Source organism: Elgaria multicarinata, chromosome 11, assembly GCF_023053635.1.
Source record: "Elgaria multicarinata webbii isolate HBS135686 ecotype San Diego chromosome 11, rElgMul1.1.pri, whole genome shotgun sequence".
Lineage (NCBI taxonomy): Eukaryota > Metazoa > Chordata > Lepidosauria > Squamata > Anguidae > Elgaria > Elgaria multicarinata.
The window spans coordinates 25792543-25810909 of NC_086181.1; the positions used below are offsets into that span (position 1 = coordinate 25792543).

The 18367-nt window shown below is 42.6% G+C and overlaps 1 protein-coding gene across 1 annotated transcript; it reads left to right on the top strand.

The window, feature by feature from the left end:
* Positions 1–5572: 5572 nt before the first annotated feature.
* Positions 5573–15726, top strand: LOC134405572 (vomeronasal type-2 receptor 26-like). Its single transcript, XM_063136818.1, has 7 exons — positions 5573–5730; positions 6128–6419; positions 10392–11074; positions 11201–11252; positions 11851–12078; positions 13640–13766; positions 14825–15726. The coding sequence occupies exons 1-7, from the start codon at positions 5573–5575 to the stop codon at positions 15724–15726; spliced, it is 2442 nt and encodes an 813-aa protein (XP_062992888.1).
* The last annotated feature ends 2641 nt before the right edge of the window (positions 15727–18367 follow it).

Sequence of the window (18367 nt, forward strand, 5' to 3'; positions counted from 1 at the left end):
TCCAGACCTCTGAAGCCCAGTTCCAGAGTGGATCAGGGGAGGTCCAGATCGGCTTGAAGTGGTTCGGAACAGTGTGTAGTGATTCAGACCATTCTAAAGCTTCGGAGCAAGGTAAGTGTGTAAGGGAGCTTACCTGGCTCCCCCGTCCAACGCTGCCCCGGTCCATGCTTCAATGGCGGCAGAGCCAAATAACTGGGGAAGGGAAGAGGGGGGTTTACCTGTCACCGCTGCCGCAGTCTGTGCAGCGAGGGTGGTGGAGCCAGGTAAGGGGGAGGGGGGCTTACCTGACTCTGTCATGGTCTGGGCTGCAGCTTCAACTGTGAACGAGGCTTCAGGCGGAAACAGTCCGTGGCCTGTTTCCTCCTGAAGCCTGGGCTGCAGTTGAAGCTGCCACCCAGACCACGGAGGAGCCAGGTAAGTGGGGGGAGGGGGCTTACTTGGCGGTGGCGGCACAGTCTGTGTGGTGACGGCGGAGGAGCCAAGTAAGGGGGGAGGGGGCTTACCTGGCTCCGTCATGGTCTTGGCAGTGTCTTCAACTGTGGCCCAGACAGCGATGGACAACAGAGCCAGGGATCGAACACAGGCCATGGGGAGAGTTTCAGCTGCAGAAACTGCTGCTTTACCACTCTGCGCCACACGAGGCTCAGTTCTGGGCATGCAAACATCCATGCATATGGCCCCCAGTTTTGGGCGTAGCAACAGGGCCCCCAACAACACACCTGCACTAGGCCCCATAAACCCTCTGGGTGGATCTGCAAAGCTGATCACAAGGGGGTGGGGGATGGGTACCAATAGCATTTGCTCAGGGATTACCTGGCTCCGCCGTCCGCCACCGCGGTCCATGCGGCGACAGATGGTGGATCCAGGTTAGGGGGCAGGTAGGCTTATTCGGCCCCCATTTTTTCCCTTTCCCACTTACCTGCCTCCGTTGTCCACTGCGGAAGCAAGTAAGTGGGGAGAGGGGGCACTCTGGATCTGGTTCAGGAGTGGATCAGGGGAGGTTCGCATCAACCCAAACCAGTTCGGGCCCGATCCAAAACGTCTGGATCGGGTTCCGAAGTGGTTCTGGTACAGGGTGCACAGCCCTAATAAAAGGAATTGATTAGCACTCTGATTTCCCTGTTAGACTACAAAGGAGACCAGAAGCAGGACACTTAACAGAGAGGGGTTGGAGAGACACTTGTTTGTTTGTGTGACAGAGTCAATCCAGAGAATGTAAGAAAGTGTATCCCTTCTTAGACAAACACAGATGTGCACACAATAAAGAGAAAGGGAAGCACATATAATCAGAGAACGGGAAGTGTGTGCAGTGTAAGGCACCCCCACAGCAGCTATTCTATTCTATTTAGAGATACTCATCACAGGGAATCCATTACTTGTTTTGGCTTGACAGAGTTCCCTAGCGTATGCAACTCACTTGGCATCTGCTAGCTGAGAAGCTGGCTGATCACTGAACCTATTGCAATTTGCACATTTTTGCTTTTTTTATGCAATCTGAACAAATTCAGAGCACATTGCACAAAGTTCAGCAGAATTTCATTAATTAGACAAATTTGGCTGTAATTTGATTAATTAGTGCAAATTTTGCCATCACTTGCACAAATTCAGCCGTAATTTGCACAAATTGCACAGAAATTTGTACAAATTGCAAAACCTTCCAAAAAACAAAAATACACAAAATGTTTGGAAAATTTGCAAATTGGTCGAACTCCCTGTGAGAACCAAAATGAAGTTCAGGGACCTGAGCATAGGAAAACTCATTGGACTGCATCTACCAGACAGATTTCTCTGACACCCATAATTCTATTGAATTATAGAATCATAGAATCATAGAATAGTAGAGTTGGAATGGGCCTATAAGGCTGTCAAGTCCAGTCCCCTGCTCAATGCAGGAATCCACCCTAAAGCATACCTGACAGATGGCTATCCAGCTGCCTCCTGAATGTCTCCAGTGTGGGAGAGCCCATGACCTCCCTAGGTAATTGGTTCCATTGTCGTACTGCTCTAACAGTCAGGAAGTTTTTCTTGATGTCCAGCCGGCTTCTTATAACTTGAGCCCATTATTCGATGGCTTGCACTCTGGGATGATCGAGAAGAGATCGTGGCATTCTGCTGTGTGACAACCTTTCAAGTATTTGAAGAGTGCTATCATATCTCCCCTCACTCTTATCTTCTCCAGTCTAAAAATGCCCAGTTCTTTTAGTCTATCCTCATAGGGCTTTGTTTCTAGACCCCTGATCATTCTTGTTGCCCTCCTCTGAACCCCCTTCAAGTCGTCTGCACACCAGCCTATCAAGATCACTTTGAAGTTTGCTTCTGTCTTCCAGAGTATTTGCTATCCCACCCAGTTTTGTGTCATCTGCAAATTTGATAAGCATTCCCTGCATGTCCTTATCCAAATCATTAATAAGAACGTTGAAGAGCACTGGGCCCAGGACTGAGCAATGTGGTACTCCACTCATTACCACTCCCACTTTGGGAAGGTACCGTTGATAAGCACTCTTTGGGTCTTGCTAGACCAGGGGTTAGCACGGTGTGAGGCCTGTGCTCGACCCTGTGTGTCCAAATGACACACAGGGGATCCCAGCCTCAGCCAGGGCTTGAGCTGCCCTGGCACCGCGCTAACCGGAACTGCTTGTAGCGTGGTTCTTCCTGGGGTCCCGGCCTCAGGTTGGGCTGAGGCCGGGACCGCGGGCGTGTGGACTGTTCTGCTGCTTTTCCCGGCTACCGCACTTACGTGCGAGTGGCCGGGAAAAGTGGCGGATGGGCCGTAACTCTCCTACCCCCCTTCCCCTGATTCCCCCATTACCCCCCTGGCCTTCAATCCCCCCGTCCCCACATCCATGTCTTGCCACCCCCCTTGTCCTCACCTGCTGTGTCCTGCTGCTGCCACTGCCACTGATGTCCCCAGCCGCTCTGTCCTGCTGCCGCCGCCGCCGCTACTGTCCCCAGCCGGCATTTCCTGTTGTCGCCATGTCCGGCCTGTGATGCCTGCTATCGCCATGTCCTGCAGGCCGGACATGGTGACAACAGGAAACACCGGCTGGGGACAGTGGTGGTGGCAGCGGGACAGAACGGCCGGGGACAGGGGTGGAGGTGAGACATGGATGTGGGGGCAGTGGGGATCGGAGGCCAGGGGAGGTGGTGGGGGGAAATTGGGGGATGGGGATGGGGGGGACCCTATTTTTTTAAAAACAACAACAACAACACTTACCTTTTCCAGTGTTGCGCTCCTGCGCATGCAGCACCTTTAAGTTAAAAGAAACTGGCGGACGCGATGGGGCTTTCCTAGGCCCTGTCGCATCTCGCATGTAGACAGGGCCGACAGGCCTCACTACTTCTAGTGTGGCCTGGCCCCTCCTCACCACTGGATTCAGTGGTAGATCTACCAAGGCCCTTTGAGTCTGAGTCTGTAGCCAACTGTTGGTCCACCTAATAGTTGTTCCATCTAGCCCACTTTTAGCTAGTTCGTTGATCAGAATAACATGTGACACTTTGGCCTCATCTACACCATGCAGGATATTGCACTATGAAAGTGGTATGAAAGTGGTATCTAAAAGGCAGGAGCCACACTACTGCTTTATAGTGGTATTGCAATACACTGACAACTGTTGGGGCCCATTGACATATATACCATATACCGCCTTCATACCACTATATCCTGCTTGGTGTGGTTCCTGCCTTTTATATACCACTTTCACAGTGCAATATCCTGCATGGTGTAGATGAGCCCCTAGTCAAAAGCTTTGCTGAAGCCAAGATGTATTATGTACACAGCATTCTCACATTCCACAAGGGAGGTTACCCGATGAAAACTGAATCATTCTTTACTTTCTATGAAGCTGTCACATGTTGGCAGTGCTTATTCAGTGAGTGAAAAATAGTGTGGCAATGCTCCTTTTCTGCTATTTCTTTTCCTGCAGCCACCAAGTAGAAATCTTTAGTTCTCTATATTTCCCTGGCTGTCTCTAACAAGCAAAGGGTTTTTTTTTAGATTTCAGATATGTATTTCAGATTGTGTTGGAGTCAGCCATTAGATGTGGCGAGAGGAAAATCTCCCAGTTCACCAGAAACAGAGATCGTTAAGGTTTAAATAACAAAGTTTAAATTTTACTGAAGAAAAATGTCAATACAAAAAAAATATCAAAATTTGAATGAATATGCATTTAGAACCTCTGCTCCTCCTTTAAGAAATGTGAACAATAGGGGATAAATGCATCCAGCTAACCTGAATATTTCATTTTAGCCCTATTTCATCAAGGTATCTTTTCTAAGCAATATATTACTGACATTGGTGAATTTCTCTAAACCAGCAGTTTTGACCCTTTCTTTCCCCCAAACTCCAGGCATCTTTCCTTCCTTCTCTCTCTCTCTCTCTCTCTCTGCCAACTCCAACAAATGAGGAGGGATTTTTTTTAGCAGTTCTGCTTTTTAAGTTAGTGAGCATTTTGACAAGAGGCTGTTAGTGTGCTGGTAATCCAATATATCTACTTTCTCAGCACTTCACAAGGAGCATTCTCTTTCCTGCTTTTCTGTTATATAGCCTGTAGGTGGCAGAGTGGTATAGCACAATAGTGCAAATACACAAATAAACAAGTGGTTTTTCACTTTTTACAATTTAATACTGCATTTTCCCTGCTCTAAAAGAACTTGCTGAAAGAGCTCTTTAGTCACACATGCAAAACAGGTGGGTCTTGATGTTATCTAAAAAAAAAACCCCATAAACAACCATGGGGAGGAAATGATTAACAGCCAATTTTTTTTCCTGATTACGCACATACAAACAAGTTGACATACAGTAAAACACAATGCTTCTATATGCTGTGTAACTTGTATTTTTCCTTTCATTTGGTATTGAGCTCTTTCTTCGGTCATTTATTGTAAATGTTCCATAAGCATTTCAGTTATAGACTAAGATTTATAATTAGTGAATTTCTTTGCTTCTTTAGTGATTTCAATTTATTATTATGTGCCGCCTTCTTCTTCTTCTTCTTCTTCTTCTTCTTCTTCTTCTTCTTCTTCTTCTTCTTCTTCTTCTTCATCTTCTTCTTCTTCTTCTTCTTCTTCTTCTTCTTCCTATTGCCTTCATTTTGTTAATCTTAAATAAAATAAAATTCCATGTTAAAAAAATTTTTTCCACCAGCAGTTCAACAGGGAATTGGCCTCTTTGAAAGAGTAATTACTTCACACTTTAATTATACAAAGGATAGTAATTTATTCTGCTGATTCATAAAATTCCTCTGGAGTTTCAGTGGCTGCTAGCAAAACTAACAAGAAGACAGTGATGGATATCATAAATATACCTAGTATCATTTAGAAATAGGGAAGGGACTAGGAACAAGCAAGTCTCCTGTAGTGTGCTGTTTAGCATGTTACAATATATATTCCTATTAGCAGACTAAACTGTTGTTAAGAAGTAAGTTTTAATTACACAGCGATTAAATTATGCCAGTGTTGTAGAAGACCATAGGGGAATCTGTGTGTAGAGGGAAGATTTGCCATTGTATTGTGGATGGCAGTTTTAGTGGCTCTGCTCATGGCACTGTTTCCTCATACGGTATGCCAGGCTCACATGATAAAATGCAGCATTCAGGATTCTCACTCTCCACTTCACACGTATCATCAGCCAGGAGACATCATTATTGGTGGTGTTGTATTTCAGGGTGTCGTCATCTCCAGCCCAACATCCTTCACAGAAGAACCCCCACCAGACTTGCTGGAAGACCTTGTGTAAGGGTTGCATTTTTACTTGCTTTTTAAATAACAAATGCATTTATTATGTCATTGGAATTATAAGTCCTAGAGCTGCTGCCCCAACCATGTATTCAGTCATGAGTTCATTCCATCCATTTATCACATCAATCTGCACATTTGATCAGCATGAAAAAAGTTATTTTCCTATGCAAATTTCCCTCACTGTATTTTGTATTCAACTTTACCGGATATATACTTTTTTGTACCCAAGTTTCCCTATTGTATACGTTTTTCTAGGCAGTCATCCAAATCCACTTACCAGGGAGTAATTCCGTTCTAACTCATAGCAATCTGCTTCTAAGTATGTATGTATATTTTCATGTTGTAAGTATTGACAAACATTCTGTGACTCAAGTGTTGACTCACATTCCAGCATCGTGCCTAAGAATTACCAACATCTCCTGGCCTTTGCATTTGCCATAAAAGAGATCAATGAAAACTCTAAGATATTGCCAAACCTCACCCTGGGCTTCCGTATCTATGACAGCAATGACAATGCAAGGAAAACCTATCATGCAACCATGTTACTTCTATCGTTACTGGAGAGATTGGTCCCCAACTACTTATGTGATACCCAGAGGAATCTCATAGCCATTATTGGGGGATTAGACCCTGAAATCTCTCTTCAAATGGCAAATATCTTGGATATCTATAAGATTCCACAGGTAGGGCACCTGTGCTTTTATGTATGTGAAATATAAGGAAGCTGCATTGAAGATAATGACATCAACCATTGTTTTTCTGTCATTCTTTCTTTTGCATGATATACAAAGTTTATCTATGATTCATAAATCATTAAAAATGTGACATTCACAAATTGTAACTGAGATAGTACAACTCAAGCCAATTCTCCATAGAATGCTAATTCTGCACCAGGATTGAATATCTATAGGATTAAGTAAAAGCAAACTGATTTTTATTCGCACAATAGCAAAGAGTTCAAAACTTCAGTCACTAGTATTCAAAACAAGAAAATCATGGGGCACAAAACCTTTTGTGTAAGTGTCACACTTTTATTTAATATATAACTTTGATTCTGCAGTGGCAAATAACTATGGCTAAATGCTGACATCTACTTCCTAAGTCCAGGTACTGATTGATAGGCAGCAGTTCCCTACAAGGCAAACATTCAGGCTCGCTCTTTCTTTCTTTCTTTCTTTTTCTTTCTTTCTTTCTTTCTTATTTATTTATTTATTGCATTTATATACCGCCCCATAGCTGAAGCTCTCTGGGTGTCTAATGAAAGTTAAAAATGGTAAACTTTAAAATCAAATACACAAAGTTTAAAAACATAAAAGCATAAAAACAACAGTATCCTTATAAAAACAGCTATTCTGGGGTCCGTTAAAAACAAACAAACCGTTGTTAAATGCTGTTAAATGCCTGGGGGAAGAGGAAGGTCTTAACCTGGCACTGAAAAGATAACAATGTTGGTGCCAGGCGAGCCTCATAGGGGAGATCATTCCATAATTGGTGGGCCACCATTAAAAAGGCTTCCCTCAGAGTAGGCACTAGGAGGAGGGCCTTAGATGTAGAACACAGCAGAGTTGATCTGCAATGGATCCAGTTAATTCGTCACCTTCCCAAGGTGAAGGCGCTGAAGGAACCCTTTACCCTTGCATCAATATGGCTTTTAAGTCCACCATTGGAGCAGGGGGGGAAGCACAATTTCCAGAGCCTCTTGAAAGTGTGCATTTTCCCCTATTGCAGTAACGGTGGCCACTATTAATGCAGCAGGGGCAAAGAATTTGTGAGGGCTGGATGCAAGGGAATCTGCTGCCTTCACAGACTTGGGCCATAGCTAGACCTAAGGTTTATCCCTGGATCATCCACAGGGGATCCAGTGCTCAGGCAGGGGTGAACCCTGGATGATCCCAGGATAAACCTTAGGTCTAGCTGTGGCCCCAGTCAGATGCTTGTGATATCACTAATTGAGACCTTCCAGTGTCTATTACAGACAATCATAGCCACCAGTGAAAAGGTCAGAACGAAAATGGCAGAGACAGTTTGTCTAAAACTGTTACGAAATTATTCCGAGGCATTTGATCTATTATATCTAGGAACTTGTACCAGAACCTATATACCAAGTTATAGCATCAGCATAGCTGGATAAAATCTGCAAGGTGTGTACCACACTGCCAATATCTAAAGTTAGTATTTAAAAATGTTCTTCTATTGATCCTTCTGGAGATTAAAGCAAACTTAAAGATGCGTAACCTCATGATGTATATACTAAAACTACAGATCATCAAATCAATGTGTTTCTGTTTTCTCAGTTTCTCATTTTTTTCAAATATTAAGGTCAGTTCATCTTAAAGTTTGAGAATATTTCAAATTATATATTTCATTTTTTGCAAAACAATGAGATTTATTTAATTTTTTAATTTAAAAAAAGCTTCATGTGGCAATTTGTAAACTGTGAAGAACAAGGGGTCTGAAATGGTTTGTGTTCTGATTTTATGTTACTTTGGTGTCTACCTGAATGTATATTGCTTTGTTCTTCAAGTTTGTTGTCCGAGGCTCAGGTGGGAGGGAAGGAGCTGGGAGGGCCTGCCAAGGAGCCTACCAAGGTCATGTCTGCCTACCACTTCCAGGGGTGCTTAGAAGTCAACTTGTTTCAGCTGTGGGAAAGAATGTGGATCTTGCTCCTGTTGGGAGGGGTTGCCAGAAGCCCAGGAAGGGCATTGGTTGGTTGATGTGGATCATGGGGCTAGGTGGCTGAAAAGGGATAAAAGTGTCTCGTGCTGGAGGGTTTCATCTTCTTTGCTGGGCGACATGCGTGTCAAGGGAAGATCAGGTTCGAGCAGCCAAGGGGGGCTGCTTGGAGTTATTTAGGCTTTTCTTATGTTTTAAAGTGTTGGGGTATTGTGGAAAAGGTCAGCTGCTGCAGCAGCTGGGTGGTGGAGTGACTGATGGTTTGATTGGGGTAATTGCTAGCCTTCTTCCTTCAATTGCTTTTCTCACTCCTTTTCCCTCACCTCCTCCCCCAACACTTCCCTTTCCCTCCTGCTTAGCTTTTACCGACCAAGGCCTTACATGTTAGTCTGAGGCCTTTGCTAGACCTACCTCTTAATCTGTGCAGCAGGAGGGGTGAGCTGTTGCTCTAATCTAGACGTCAGACGTGACAGGCTAAAGGAAAGCCCCGTTGCATCTGCCATTTTTAAAAATTTATTTATTTAAAGGTCTGGATGCACACGAATGCTTGTGAGCTTAGGCAAGTATTTTTTTTTAAAAAAAAAAACATTCTCCCTGCTCCCCCTACCCCCAATCTCCCTGGTTCTGATCTCCCCCCCCCCCGATCTCCCTGGTTCTGATCTCCCCCCGATCTCTCCCCCGGCTCTGATCTCCCCCCCAGCTCTGATCTCTCCCCCTGCCCCTGGCCCCAATCTCTCCCCCTGCACCTGGCCCTGAACTCTGCCCCTGCCCCCAATCTCTGCCCTGCCCCTGCCCCTGATCTCGCCCCCTGCCCCTGCCCAAGATCTCCACCCTTATGTGTGAGTAAGCGGCCTAGCCGGGAAAAGCCTTGGAACGGGCTAGACCTTCCGCAGTCCCGGGGTTCAGCCCGGGACTGCGGAAATACCAGGCCAAAAGTGGTGCCTGTTACCCCGGGGCCATGCAGGGTTGACCCCTGCCTGAGCCCGGTATCTCCTATGCATCATCTGGGCTAAACTCTGGTCTAGCAAAGCCCTTAATGGTGTTAATAAACCTGCTTTGGTCCCTAATGTATGTTTGTGCTTTATTCTTGGAACATCTGGCTCGTCCCAGTTGTGGACAGGGCTAGGGAGGTGAGTCCAGGAGCCTACCTTGCAGGGACGTCAGGTGGACCCTGACTTCCTTTACATAAACATCCATAATTTTCTATACAATTTAACCTATGGGGCACATTTGTGTAAGCATTTTTCCATGTCATGCATTTTTGAAAGTTATTTTCTCAAATAAACACTAATAAACACATTTTTGTACAAAATTTGGAGAAGCGCAGATTTCCAAAGTTAAGTGAATTTTGCTTCATATATTGGTTCAGAACTGCATAATTTCCCATAGTTAATAATACTAGCTCCCCTCTTCAAGACCCATTAGTAAATAGACTTGAGGGTTTTGTCAGAAGATATTATCTAGTTACCTTCTGCAAGCATGCAAAGACACTTCTAGTTAGACTGAAATTTTTCCTTAATGTTGGTTGGTAAATACGTTGTTACGTGTTTTAACTCTTTTTTGAAAGTAGTGTTATTTCATGGTTCTTTATTGCATTATTGTTGATGTTGCTAGCTGCCTACAGTAGTATTTGAGGGAATGATCGGATACAAATATAACAAACAAGGAAATGACTAACTTAACGCTCTCTTAGGAGAGCCAACTGAGATAGACAGCCTTCCCAAATATGGTGCCATAGAGATGTTTTGGACTACAACTCCCTCATCAGCTCCTGACTGGGGGGGATGGGAATTGTACTCGAACAGATCTTGGGGTTAATAGGTTATATAAACCTGGTTTCTGTTAAGGCAAAAATAAAACTTGCATGTCCTGCAGAGTTATTCTAAGAATTACTGATATTATGTGTGTGCGTTGTTTGAAACTCTAGAAAGAGTGCCATAAATTATTCTCCCCTTACGAACACTTCTGGAATCTCTCCTTAGCTTACATATGGCACTGCTCCAGTCATGAATGATAAGACTCCAGGACTTCCCTTCTACCAGATGGTTCCTCAGGAAGCCCTTCAGAATGAGGGGATTCTTTACTTGCTCCTGCATTTCAGGTGGACATGGATTGGACTTGCTTTTATGGATACTGACAATGGAGAAAGATTTATGCAAACTGTGTTTCCAATGTTTTCCCAGAGAGGCATCTGTTTTGCCTTTATAGAAAGAATCCCTAAATTTACTTATGTCACTGAAATGTACGGCATTTTAGAACAAGGGTTAAATATACATGAAAAAGTGATGGGCAGCAATGCCAAAGTAGTAGTGGCTCATGCAGAATCATATTCCAGTGCATTTTTTCGATTTTTGCCACATCTATCACAACAAGAGCACAGGGCAAACAAAATAAAAGGCAAAGTATGGATAACAACAGCCCAGATGGAGATCAATACATTTGTTTTTCAGAGGAATTTGGATGGAGGAATATTCCATGGTGCTCTCTCCTTCAGGATTCACTCCAATGATCCACCAGGATTTAAGTCATTTGTGGAGAGCAGAAATCCTTTCAGCACAAGAGGAGATGGTTTTATCAGGGATATTTGGCAACAAGCATTTGACTGTATATTCCCCAAAACAGCAGGGAATGATATGGAAGCTAAGATTTGCACTGGAAGGGAAAAGTTGGAGAGCCTACCTGGATCTTTTTTTGAAATGAGCATGACTGGCCAAAGCTACAGCATCTACAATGCTGTCTATGCTGTAGCCCATGCTCTACATGCCATGTTCTCATCTAAAATCAAACACAGGGCAATGCTGGATATTAAAGGAAATAATGTTCAGAATGATCAGCGGTGGAAGGTAATGTCCTCAACTTCCTTGGTTGTCAAACCAAAAGACAACCACCATATCTTTTCATATTACAACAACACTCAATATCTGTATCATGCTTTATACTCAAAATTTTTCATCTGCTCATATGACTGTCCACATTTCAATCAGCCTGCTCTGCTTTCCTCTTGCCACCTGATACTTTAATATATGCACATAATCCACTGTTGTGTATTTTGCTGGTTCCTGTCCTGCTACATCTGAGAGCCCATTTGATGTAATGGTTAGAGTGAAGGATGTGGACTCAGGAGATCCAGCTTCTAGTCCCCACTTCTCTATGAACCTCACTTGGTGATTTTGCAGCAATCACTTACTCTTACCCTCACGGGGTTGTTGTAAAGATAAACGTAGAGAAAAGGAAAATCTGTTAAGCTGTGTTGGATTCCTTGCATGAGGAAAACAGGAGGCAAATAATAATATATAAAAGGGGAGCATTTCTTCTATCAAACTTTTCCAAATTGAATATCATTCATGACATCATTCTGCTCCTTTTCTTAGACCTTAGCCTTATATATCAAACATCATTCATAATAGTTTTTAAACACTTGCATTTCTATCTTTCATCTAGCTCCATCAGTTTCTTAGAGGTGTCTCATTTAACAACAATGCCCAGAATGAGGTTTTCTTTAATGAGAATGCAGAGGTAGTAGCAGGATTTGATGTTATCACCTTGAATATTTCTTCCAATAAATCCTTTCTCCGAGTGAAAGTTGGGATGATAGATCCCAATCCTTCTCCCGACCAAGCACCAACCATTGATGAGGATGCCATATTATGGCACAGCTGTTTTAACAAGGTAGGAACCAATTGTCACAAAATAGAGTCATAGATGATTTGAGTTGAAAGGTGCCTGTAAGGCCATCGAGTTCAACCCCCTGACCAATGCAGGAATCCACCTTCAGGCATACCTGACAGATGACTGTACAGTTGCCTCTTGAATGCCTCTGGTGTGGGAGAACCCACTACCTCCCAGGCTAATTGGTTCTATTGTCATTCTGCTCTAACACTCAGGAAGTTTTTTTCCTTATGTCCCACTGGAATCTGGCTTCCTGTAACTTGACCCATCATTCCATGTCCTGCACTCTGGGATGATCAAGAAGAGATCCTGGCGCTCCTCTGTATGGCCCTCCTCTGTATTATCACAAAGATAATACACAGCAGCTCTGAGAGTTCTTCTACTAGTTCCTTATTACTCTAGGATGGAGATTTGAACTCATTCAAAGTAATAGGTGTTCCTTGACCATTTTTTTAAATCAGTCTCAAACTGCAGTCCATTCCCTTCACCTTGTACTTCAGAATTGATAGGGGAAACAGTAATAGACCATTTTTTGGTAGAAGACTGAGCCAAGTTAGGAATTGAACACTTCTGCCTTTTATTCGTCATCTGTTATCATTTTGCCATCCTCGTGGAATAGTTGAACCACTATCTCTCTCCTTTGTCTTTTACTATGCACATACCTGAGAGAAGCTTTTTTGTTGCTTTTAGCACCCTTTTATCATTAGGTACGATGCATTTATTTATTTATTATTTATTTATTTAGTTCCTTTAGTACTTAGAGACAACCATTGGACCCTGTCAGATAGGGTTCCCATATTTTCAGCTATTGGATTCAATTCAAATCTACCCTGGTGGTAAGGCATAATTATAATAAGTGTTTGGAATAATTCTAATAAGTTCCAATTGTTGGAATGGAGTAGCTGGGTTGCTAAAAAAAAAAAAGATTAGAAATAAGTGTTTACCGTGAGTCAAATCATTGCTCCAGCTGTTGCAGGGAAAATACTTCTCTCATGTAATACAGCCCATCACCTGAAGTATCTTAAGTACTGGCTTGTGCCCCAAATAAGACATCTCATCACGCTTTTAATTCAATTGTTTATAACTGGATTTAATTTCTCAATGAACCTATCCATATATTCATAACTTGTGAGCTTGGTTAAAAAGGCTGCAGCTGAAACACATCCAATCCAATCCAATCCAATCCAATCCAAATAGCACTTCTTATTGATATCCAGTGAGCAGCTTTTATTGGCCATTTCAAATAAATAGATTTATAGGCAGCTCAAGGCACAATAACTTCAAAGACATTTTTCTAAGACAATAGCCAAGTAATGCAGCTTTAGGAGAGTATTGAATATCATACACTGCAATTTATTTTATAATTCATCATGGCTCTCCCAAAACAGTTGTTAGTGGGCTATCCCTCCAAAATAAAGAAAAATAGGAATAGCATGTAGTATATCAATATTCAAACATATTTGAAATGCTTTGTCTATGTTGCAACATAGATCTGGACTTGAGAAACTGAAGGTTTCCAAGATCATTGTTGTCACATTCTGCTCTTTCATGCATGGATTAGACACGACCACTTTCTGTATGTACTGAGAGTTGCCATCCTGGTTCCAGCAAGAAAGTGAAGGAGGGGAAACCACACTGCTGCTATGATTGCATCCCATGTCCAGAAGGGAAGATTTCAAACCAGGAAGGTAGGAAATATTATATATATATATATATATATATATATATATATATATATATATATATATAAAAAGTGATACAAAAGTGTGGCTGTAAACATGTAAATAAATGTATGGATAGGTTGGGGTGACTATTCTACAGTATTGCATATGGGTTCAAAAGTTTTGGTGAGGAAGTTACAGAAGTGGCAAGAATCTGATGTATCCATATGTGTCTCCTTGTGTCTAATTGTTTGCTCTTTAAAAATCTATCACACACACACACACACCAAACTAAGTCAGTAACATTGCAATGAATTATGAGCAGCCAGATAGTTGGTGTTTCTGATGAGCCAATCTGGTGTAGTGATAAGGATGTTTGATTGGGACTTGGGAGATCTGTGTTCTAGTCCTCATTCAGCTATGAAAACCACTGGATGACTTTGAACTAGTCACTGACTCCCATTCTAACTTTCCTCACAGTGTTTTATAAGGATATAACAATGAGGAGAAAGACCGAGGTAAGCTGCCTTGGGTAATCCTTTTAAGAGGGTAATACTTGTGATATTAAAGTAATACATAAATAACCACCAAAGGAGGGAATACACATATCAACATTTGGACTTAATATCTCCTGCTCACTGGGCTTCTCAATGTTTGCCTCTGCTGACAGCTGCATTGTGCACCCATGCAAGGGTCATTACATTTTCTTCTACTATGCACCAGCATGATGCTGGCTGTGGCATCATCTATCCAACCTGATTGGAGGCTGGCAAAACATGTTGGTGGGGTACGGACAGCAGGCCACATACCACTGGGTACAGTCAAACAAGGACTCCTCCTGGGAGCCCTCCCCCCACCAGGATCCTCAGAACCAACAGGCCAGATGAATTCCCAAGGCTGCCTCAAGCCACAAACCGGTGACCCTAAGGTCCCATGGTGCCAAACTGGCCAACCTGCTTTGCGTTGCTCAGTATAGTCAATCTGAGCCATGATGTCATTAGTGGAATGGGATCCTGGACTTGAAATATTGAGATTTAAGGCATTTGTGTTTGAGAGCTGAACTGACCAAAACTTTTCCTTTATAGATATGAATGACTGTAACACATGCTCAGACAAAGACTATCCAAGCAAGAATCAGGATTTCTGCATTCCAAGGACGGTTACCTTCTTGTCTTATGAAGAACCTCTGGGGCTCAGTTTAGCCTTCTGTGCTCTTTCCTTTTCATTGATGTCAGCTCTGGTGCTGGGAATGTTTGTGAAGCACCACAACACTCCCATAGTCAAAGCCAACAACCAGATCCTTACCTACACTCTCCTCATCTCCCTCCTGCTCTGCTTCCTTTGTACATTCCTGTTTATTGGCCAACCTCAGAAGATGACTTGTCTCCTCCGACAAACAGCCTTTGCTGTTATCTTCTCCCTGGCTGTATCTTCTGTGATGGCAAAAACCATCATGGTAGTTCTGGCTTTCATGGCCACCAAGCCAGGATCCAGGATGAGGAAATGGTTGGGGAAGGAGCTAGCCATCACCATTGTTTTTTCTTGCTCCCTTATCCAAGCAAGTATCTGTATTGTGTGGTTGGGAATCTCTCCCCCCTTTCCAGCTGTCGACATGCACTCAGTGGCTGAAGAAATTATACTGGAATGTAACGAGGGATCTGTGACTATATTTTACTGTGCTCTGGGCTACATGGGCTTTTTGGCAGTTATCAGTTTCACTGTGGCCTTCCTCTCCAGGAAGTTACCTGGCAGTTTCAATGAGTCCAAGTTCATCACTTTCAGCATGTTGGTCTTTTGCAGTGTTTGGTTAACTTTTATTCCATCCTACCTAAGCACGAAAGGTAAATACATGGTGGCTGTGGAGATCTTCTCCATCTTAGCCTCCAGTGCTGGGTTGCTGGGTTGCATCTTTTCCCCGAAATGTTACATTATTATGTTGAGGCCTGAGCTGAACAAAAAAGGATGTCTAATAATAAGAAAAACCTAAAGAATGCATGTCTGCCTTTCACTATACTTTCTAATCTAGATTTTTTATGGGTGGACATCACAAGATTGCTCAGAGTTTCCCTTTAACCAGATGCTATATTTTCATCTTCCTTACAGTTCTTTTGTTTGGAGAACTTAATAAAGATTTCCTTAAGGTGACACCATCATGCAAATAGGAAAATTCCCCTCATTATCTTATGCCCTGATATAGACATTCAGCTGCTTTTTTTACAGCTCATGAGCTCTTTTTAATTTTTGAAAAGTTTAGAATTCTTCTGTAGCAGCAAATGCTGAGAAAGAAGCTCAGTTATTCTCTTCAACACTTAACTCTTTGAACTTCTTTGCCAATGAGACTGATTCATATCTCTTATGAATATACCTGGTTAAATATTACAACTGAAATGTGTTATTTATTGCACCTTATTTTCCTATTTATGATTCTATGTTTGTACTGCTTGCAAGGTTCTGTCGAAATGGGGATGATGAACATATGGTCAAAGATGTTGTCCCCAGCTGTCAAAATAAATGCCATGTGTTTGATCATGTGACCAAAATTAAGGCCATGCAACTGGAAATGGTGTGTTTTCTTATTGGGTATTGCTAAAATTGATGCCATTTGTGCCATAAGAAATGCTGTATGAGTGCAAACGAGTTGAAAAATAACCCCTTAAGTTATCATTTCCACCTTCTCACGAGAGTATGGAGAGCATAACTTTAATGCTCTATGAATTCACCACAGCATCCCTTCTCAGTTGGAAAAGATTTAAGATCAGTGCCCCTGCCTAATAGGGTCTATAGGCAGTTCTGAAATTCACAAAATCCAGTGAAGTTGAGGAAGGATTAATGCTTATGAAACCAGCCAGCTCCTGTGCAGAGAAAATAGGGCTGGCATTTCCTGGCTGAGCCTTTCTTTAGGGATGGGTGAATGAGTGGTGTTCAAGATGAACAAAATTCTTAAAACTTTAGCTCACTTCTAATCTCACCTTGATTTCCTCTGCCCTTTGTAATCACACTGTGTTTGGGGAAAATGAACAAAATGAATAGCTTTTGAATGTGAAAGCGGCACAAGAAATTCACAAACATATGGAATTTTTCCACATTAACGGAAGCCTTTATCAGGGGAATTGGGAGCTTTTGCACCTTTACCCTTGCGTTAATGGAGCCTTTAAGGCCCACATTAGTGCAGGGGTGTGGAAATGCACAATTTACAGAGGCTTCTGAACATGCACACGTCCTCCTCTTTCATTAAGGGAGGCTGCCATTGATGCAGGAAGGGGGAATCCATGATTATTGGCATGCAGGTGCGTTGCTGCTGTGGGCTTGCCAGCCTGAGCTGAGCCTAAGAAGAGGCTCGCACCCCCCATCGAGCACTGGTGGATGTCAGTGATGATGAGGTGAGCACCCACTGAGCATGGCACTGGTGGATTCACACACCCGTAGTGTCTGTATAAGGATTGAGCTCAGCACCTCAGTTCAAGAAGATGTGGGAACTGATTCAGAGCTAAGTTGGGGAGGAGGGGAAGGGATTGTCGAAGAGCTAAGGTTGTAAGAAAATAACAGTCACAGAGAGGAAGATATCCCAATGCCAACTAATCAGTTGGATAATAGCCAGCCAGAGCCTTCTTCACCAGTGAGAAGTCAAGGTCTTAAGGAGGATGAGGAGTTGGAAATGTTATGGCTTGCCATTCCTCCTCCCACCTGACCTGACATCTCATTCTTGGGTATCTGAGCAATGACAAGCCATAACATTGGGAGGCCAGCATTGCAAAAATCAGATCTCTCAGAAGTGGTCTCTCAGGAAAGACACACCCTAAAGGTGGGGCTTTAACAGCTTTCAGCAGTTTCAAGGAAACTATCTGACATTGTGCATTAACCAAATGGAAATACCTGTAGTCTAAGAGGTTTTGTATTATGCAAAGCTTACTAGAGACTTAGTATTTCTCTGCTGTTTGTGAATTCTGATTGTAACCTGAGGCACTGTTGATTTGACTGCAGCTTGCATAATAAAAGGAATTGTTCAGCTCTCTGATTTCCTTGTTGGACTACAAAGGAGTGTAATTGGCAGGGTAAGAAGGCACCACTGTGCAGGGGTGGATTGAGAGACTAGCTCTGGTGCCGATAATAAAATCTTTAATAATTCTTGTCTGTGTCCAGAATGCTCAACGTTTCAGCCCTGCACTGCCTCTCAAGCAACAACGAAATCATCATTAAAGAGGCAGACAAGGGAGGAGCAATAGTGGTTCTTAACTGCAGCAACTATGAGGGCGAAGTCATTCACCAACTTCAAGATGGCATTTCCTACCAACCCATGGCACAAGATTTCACATCTGAGATCTCTTCAGAAATAAAAATAGTCCTAGAAGAAGGCATTACCATGGGCTGGATAAGCCTATCCGAGTATAACTTCTTATTTTAAAAAAACCCCTCGGGTTCCACTTTTTTACATTCTGCCCAAAATACAGATTAACACAGTTTTAAAACTTATTTACTAAACCAAACTCACATGGAATACAACACCTATGGTATTCTTAACATTTCAATAGCAGTTCATTCCCTAAACAATCAAATTTATTAATTTGATTCATAGTTTTATGAGAATTTATTATTATTATTATTAATTTAAAAATTAAAACATTCTCACA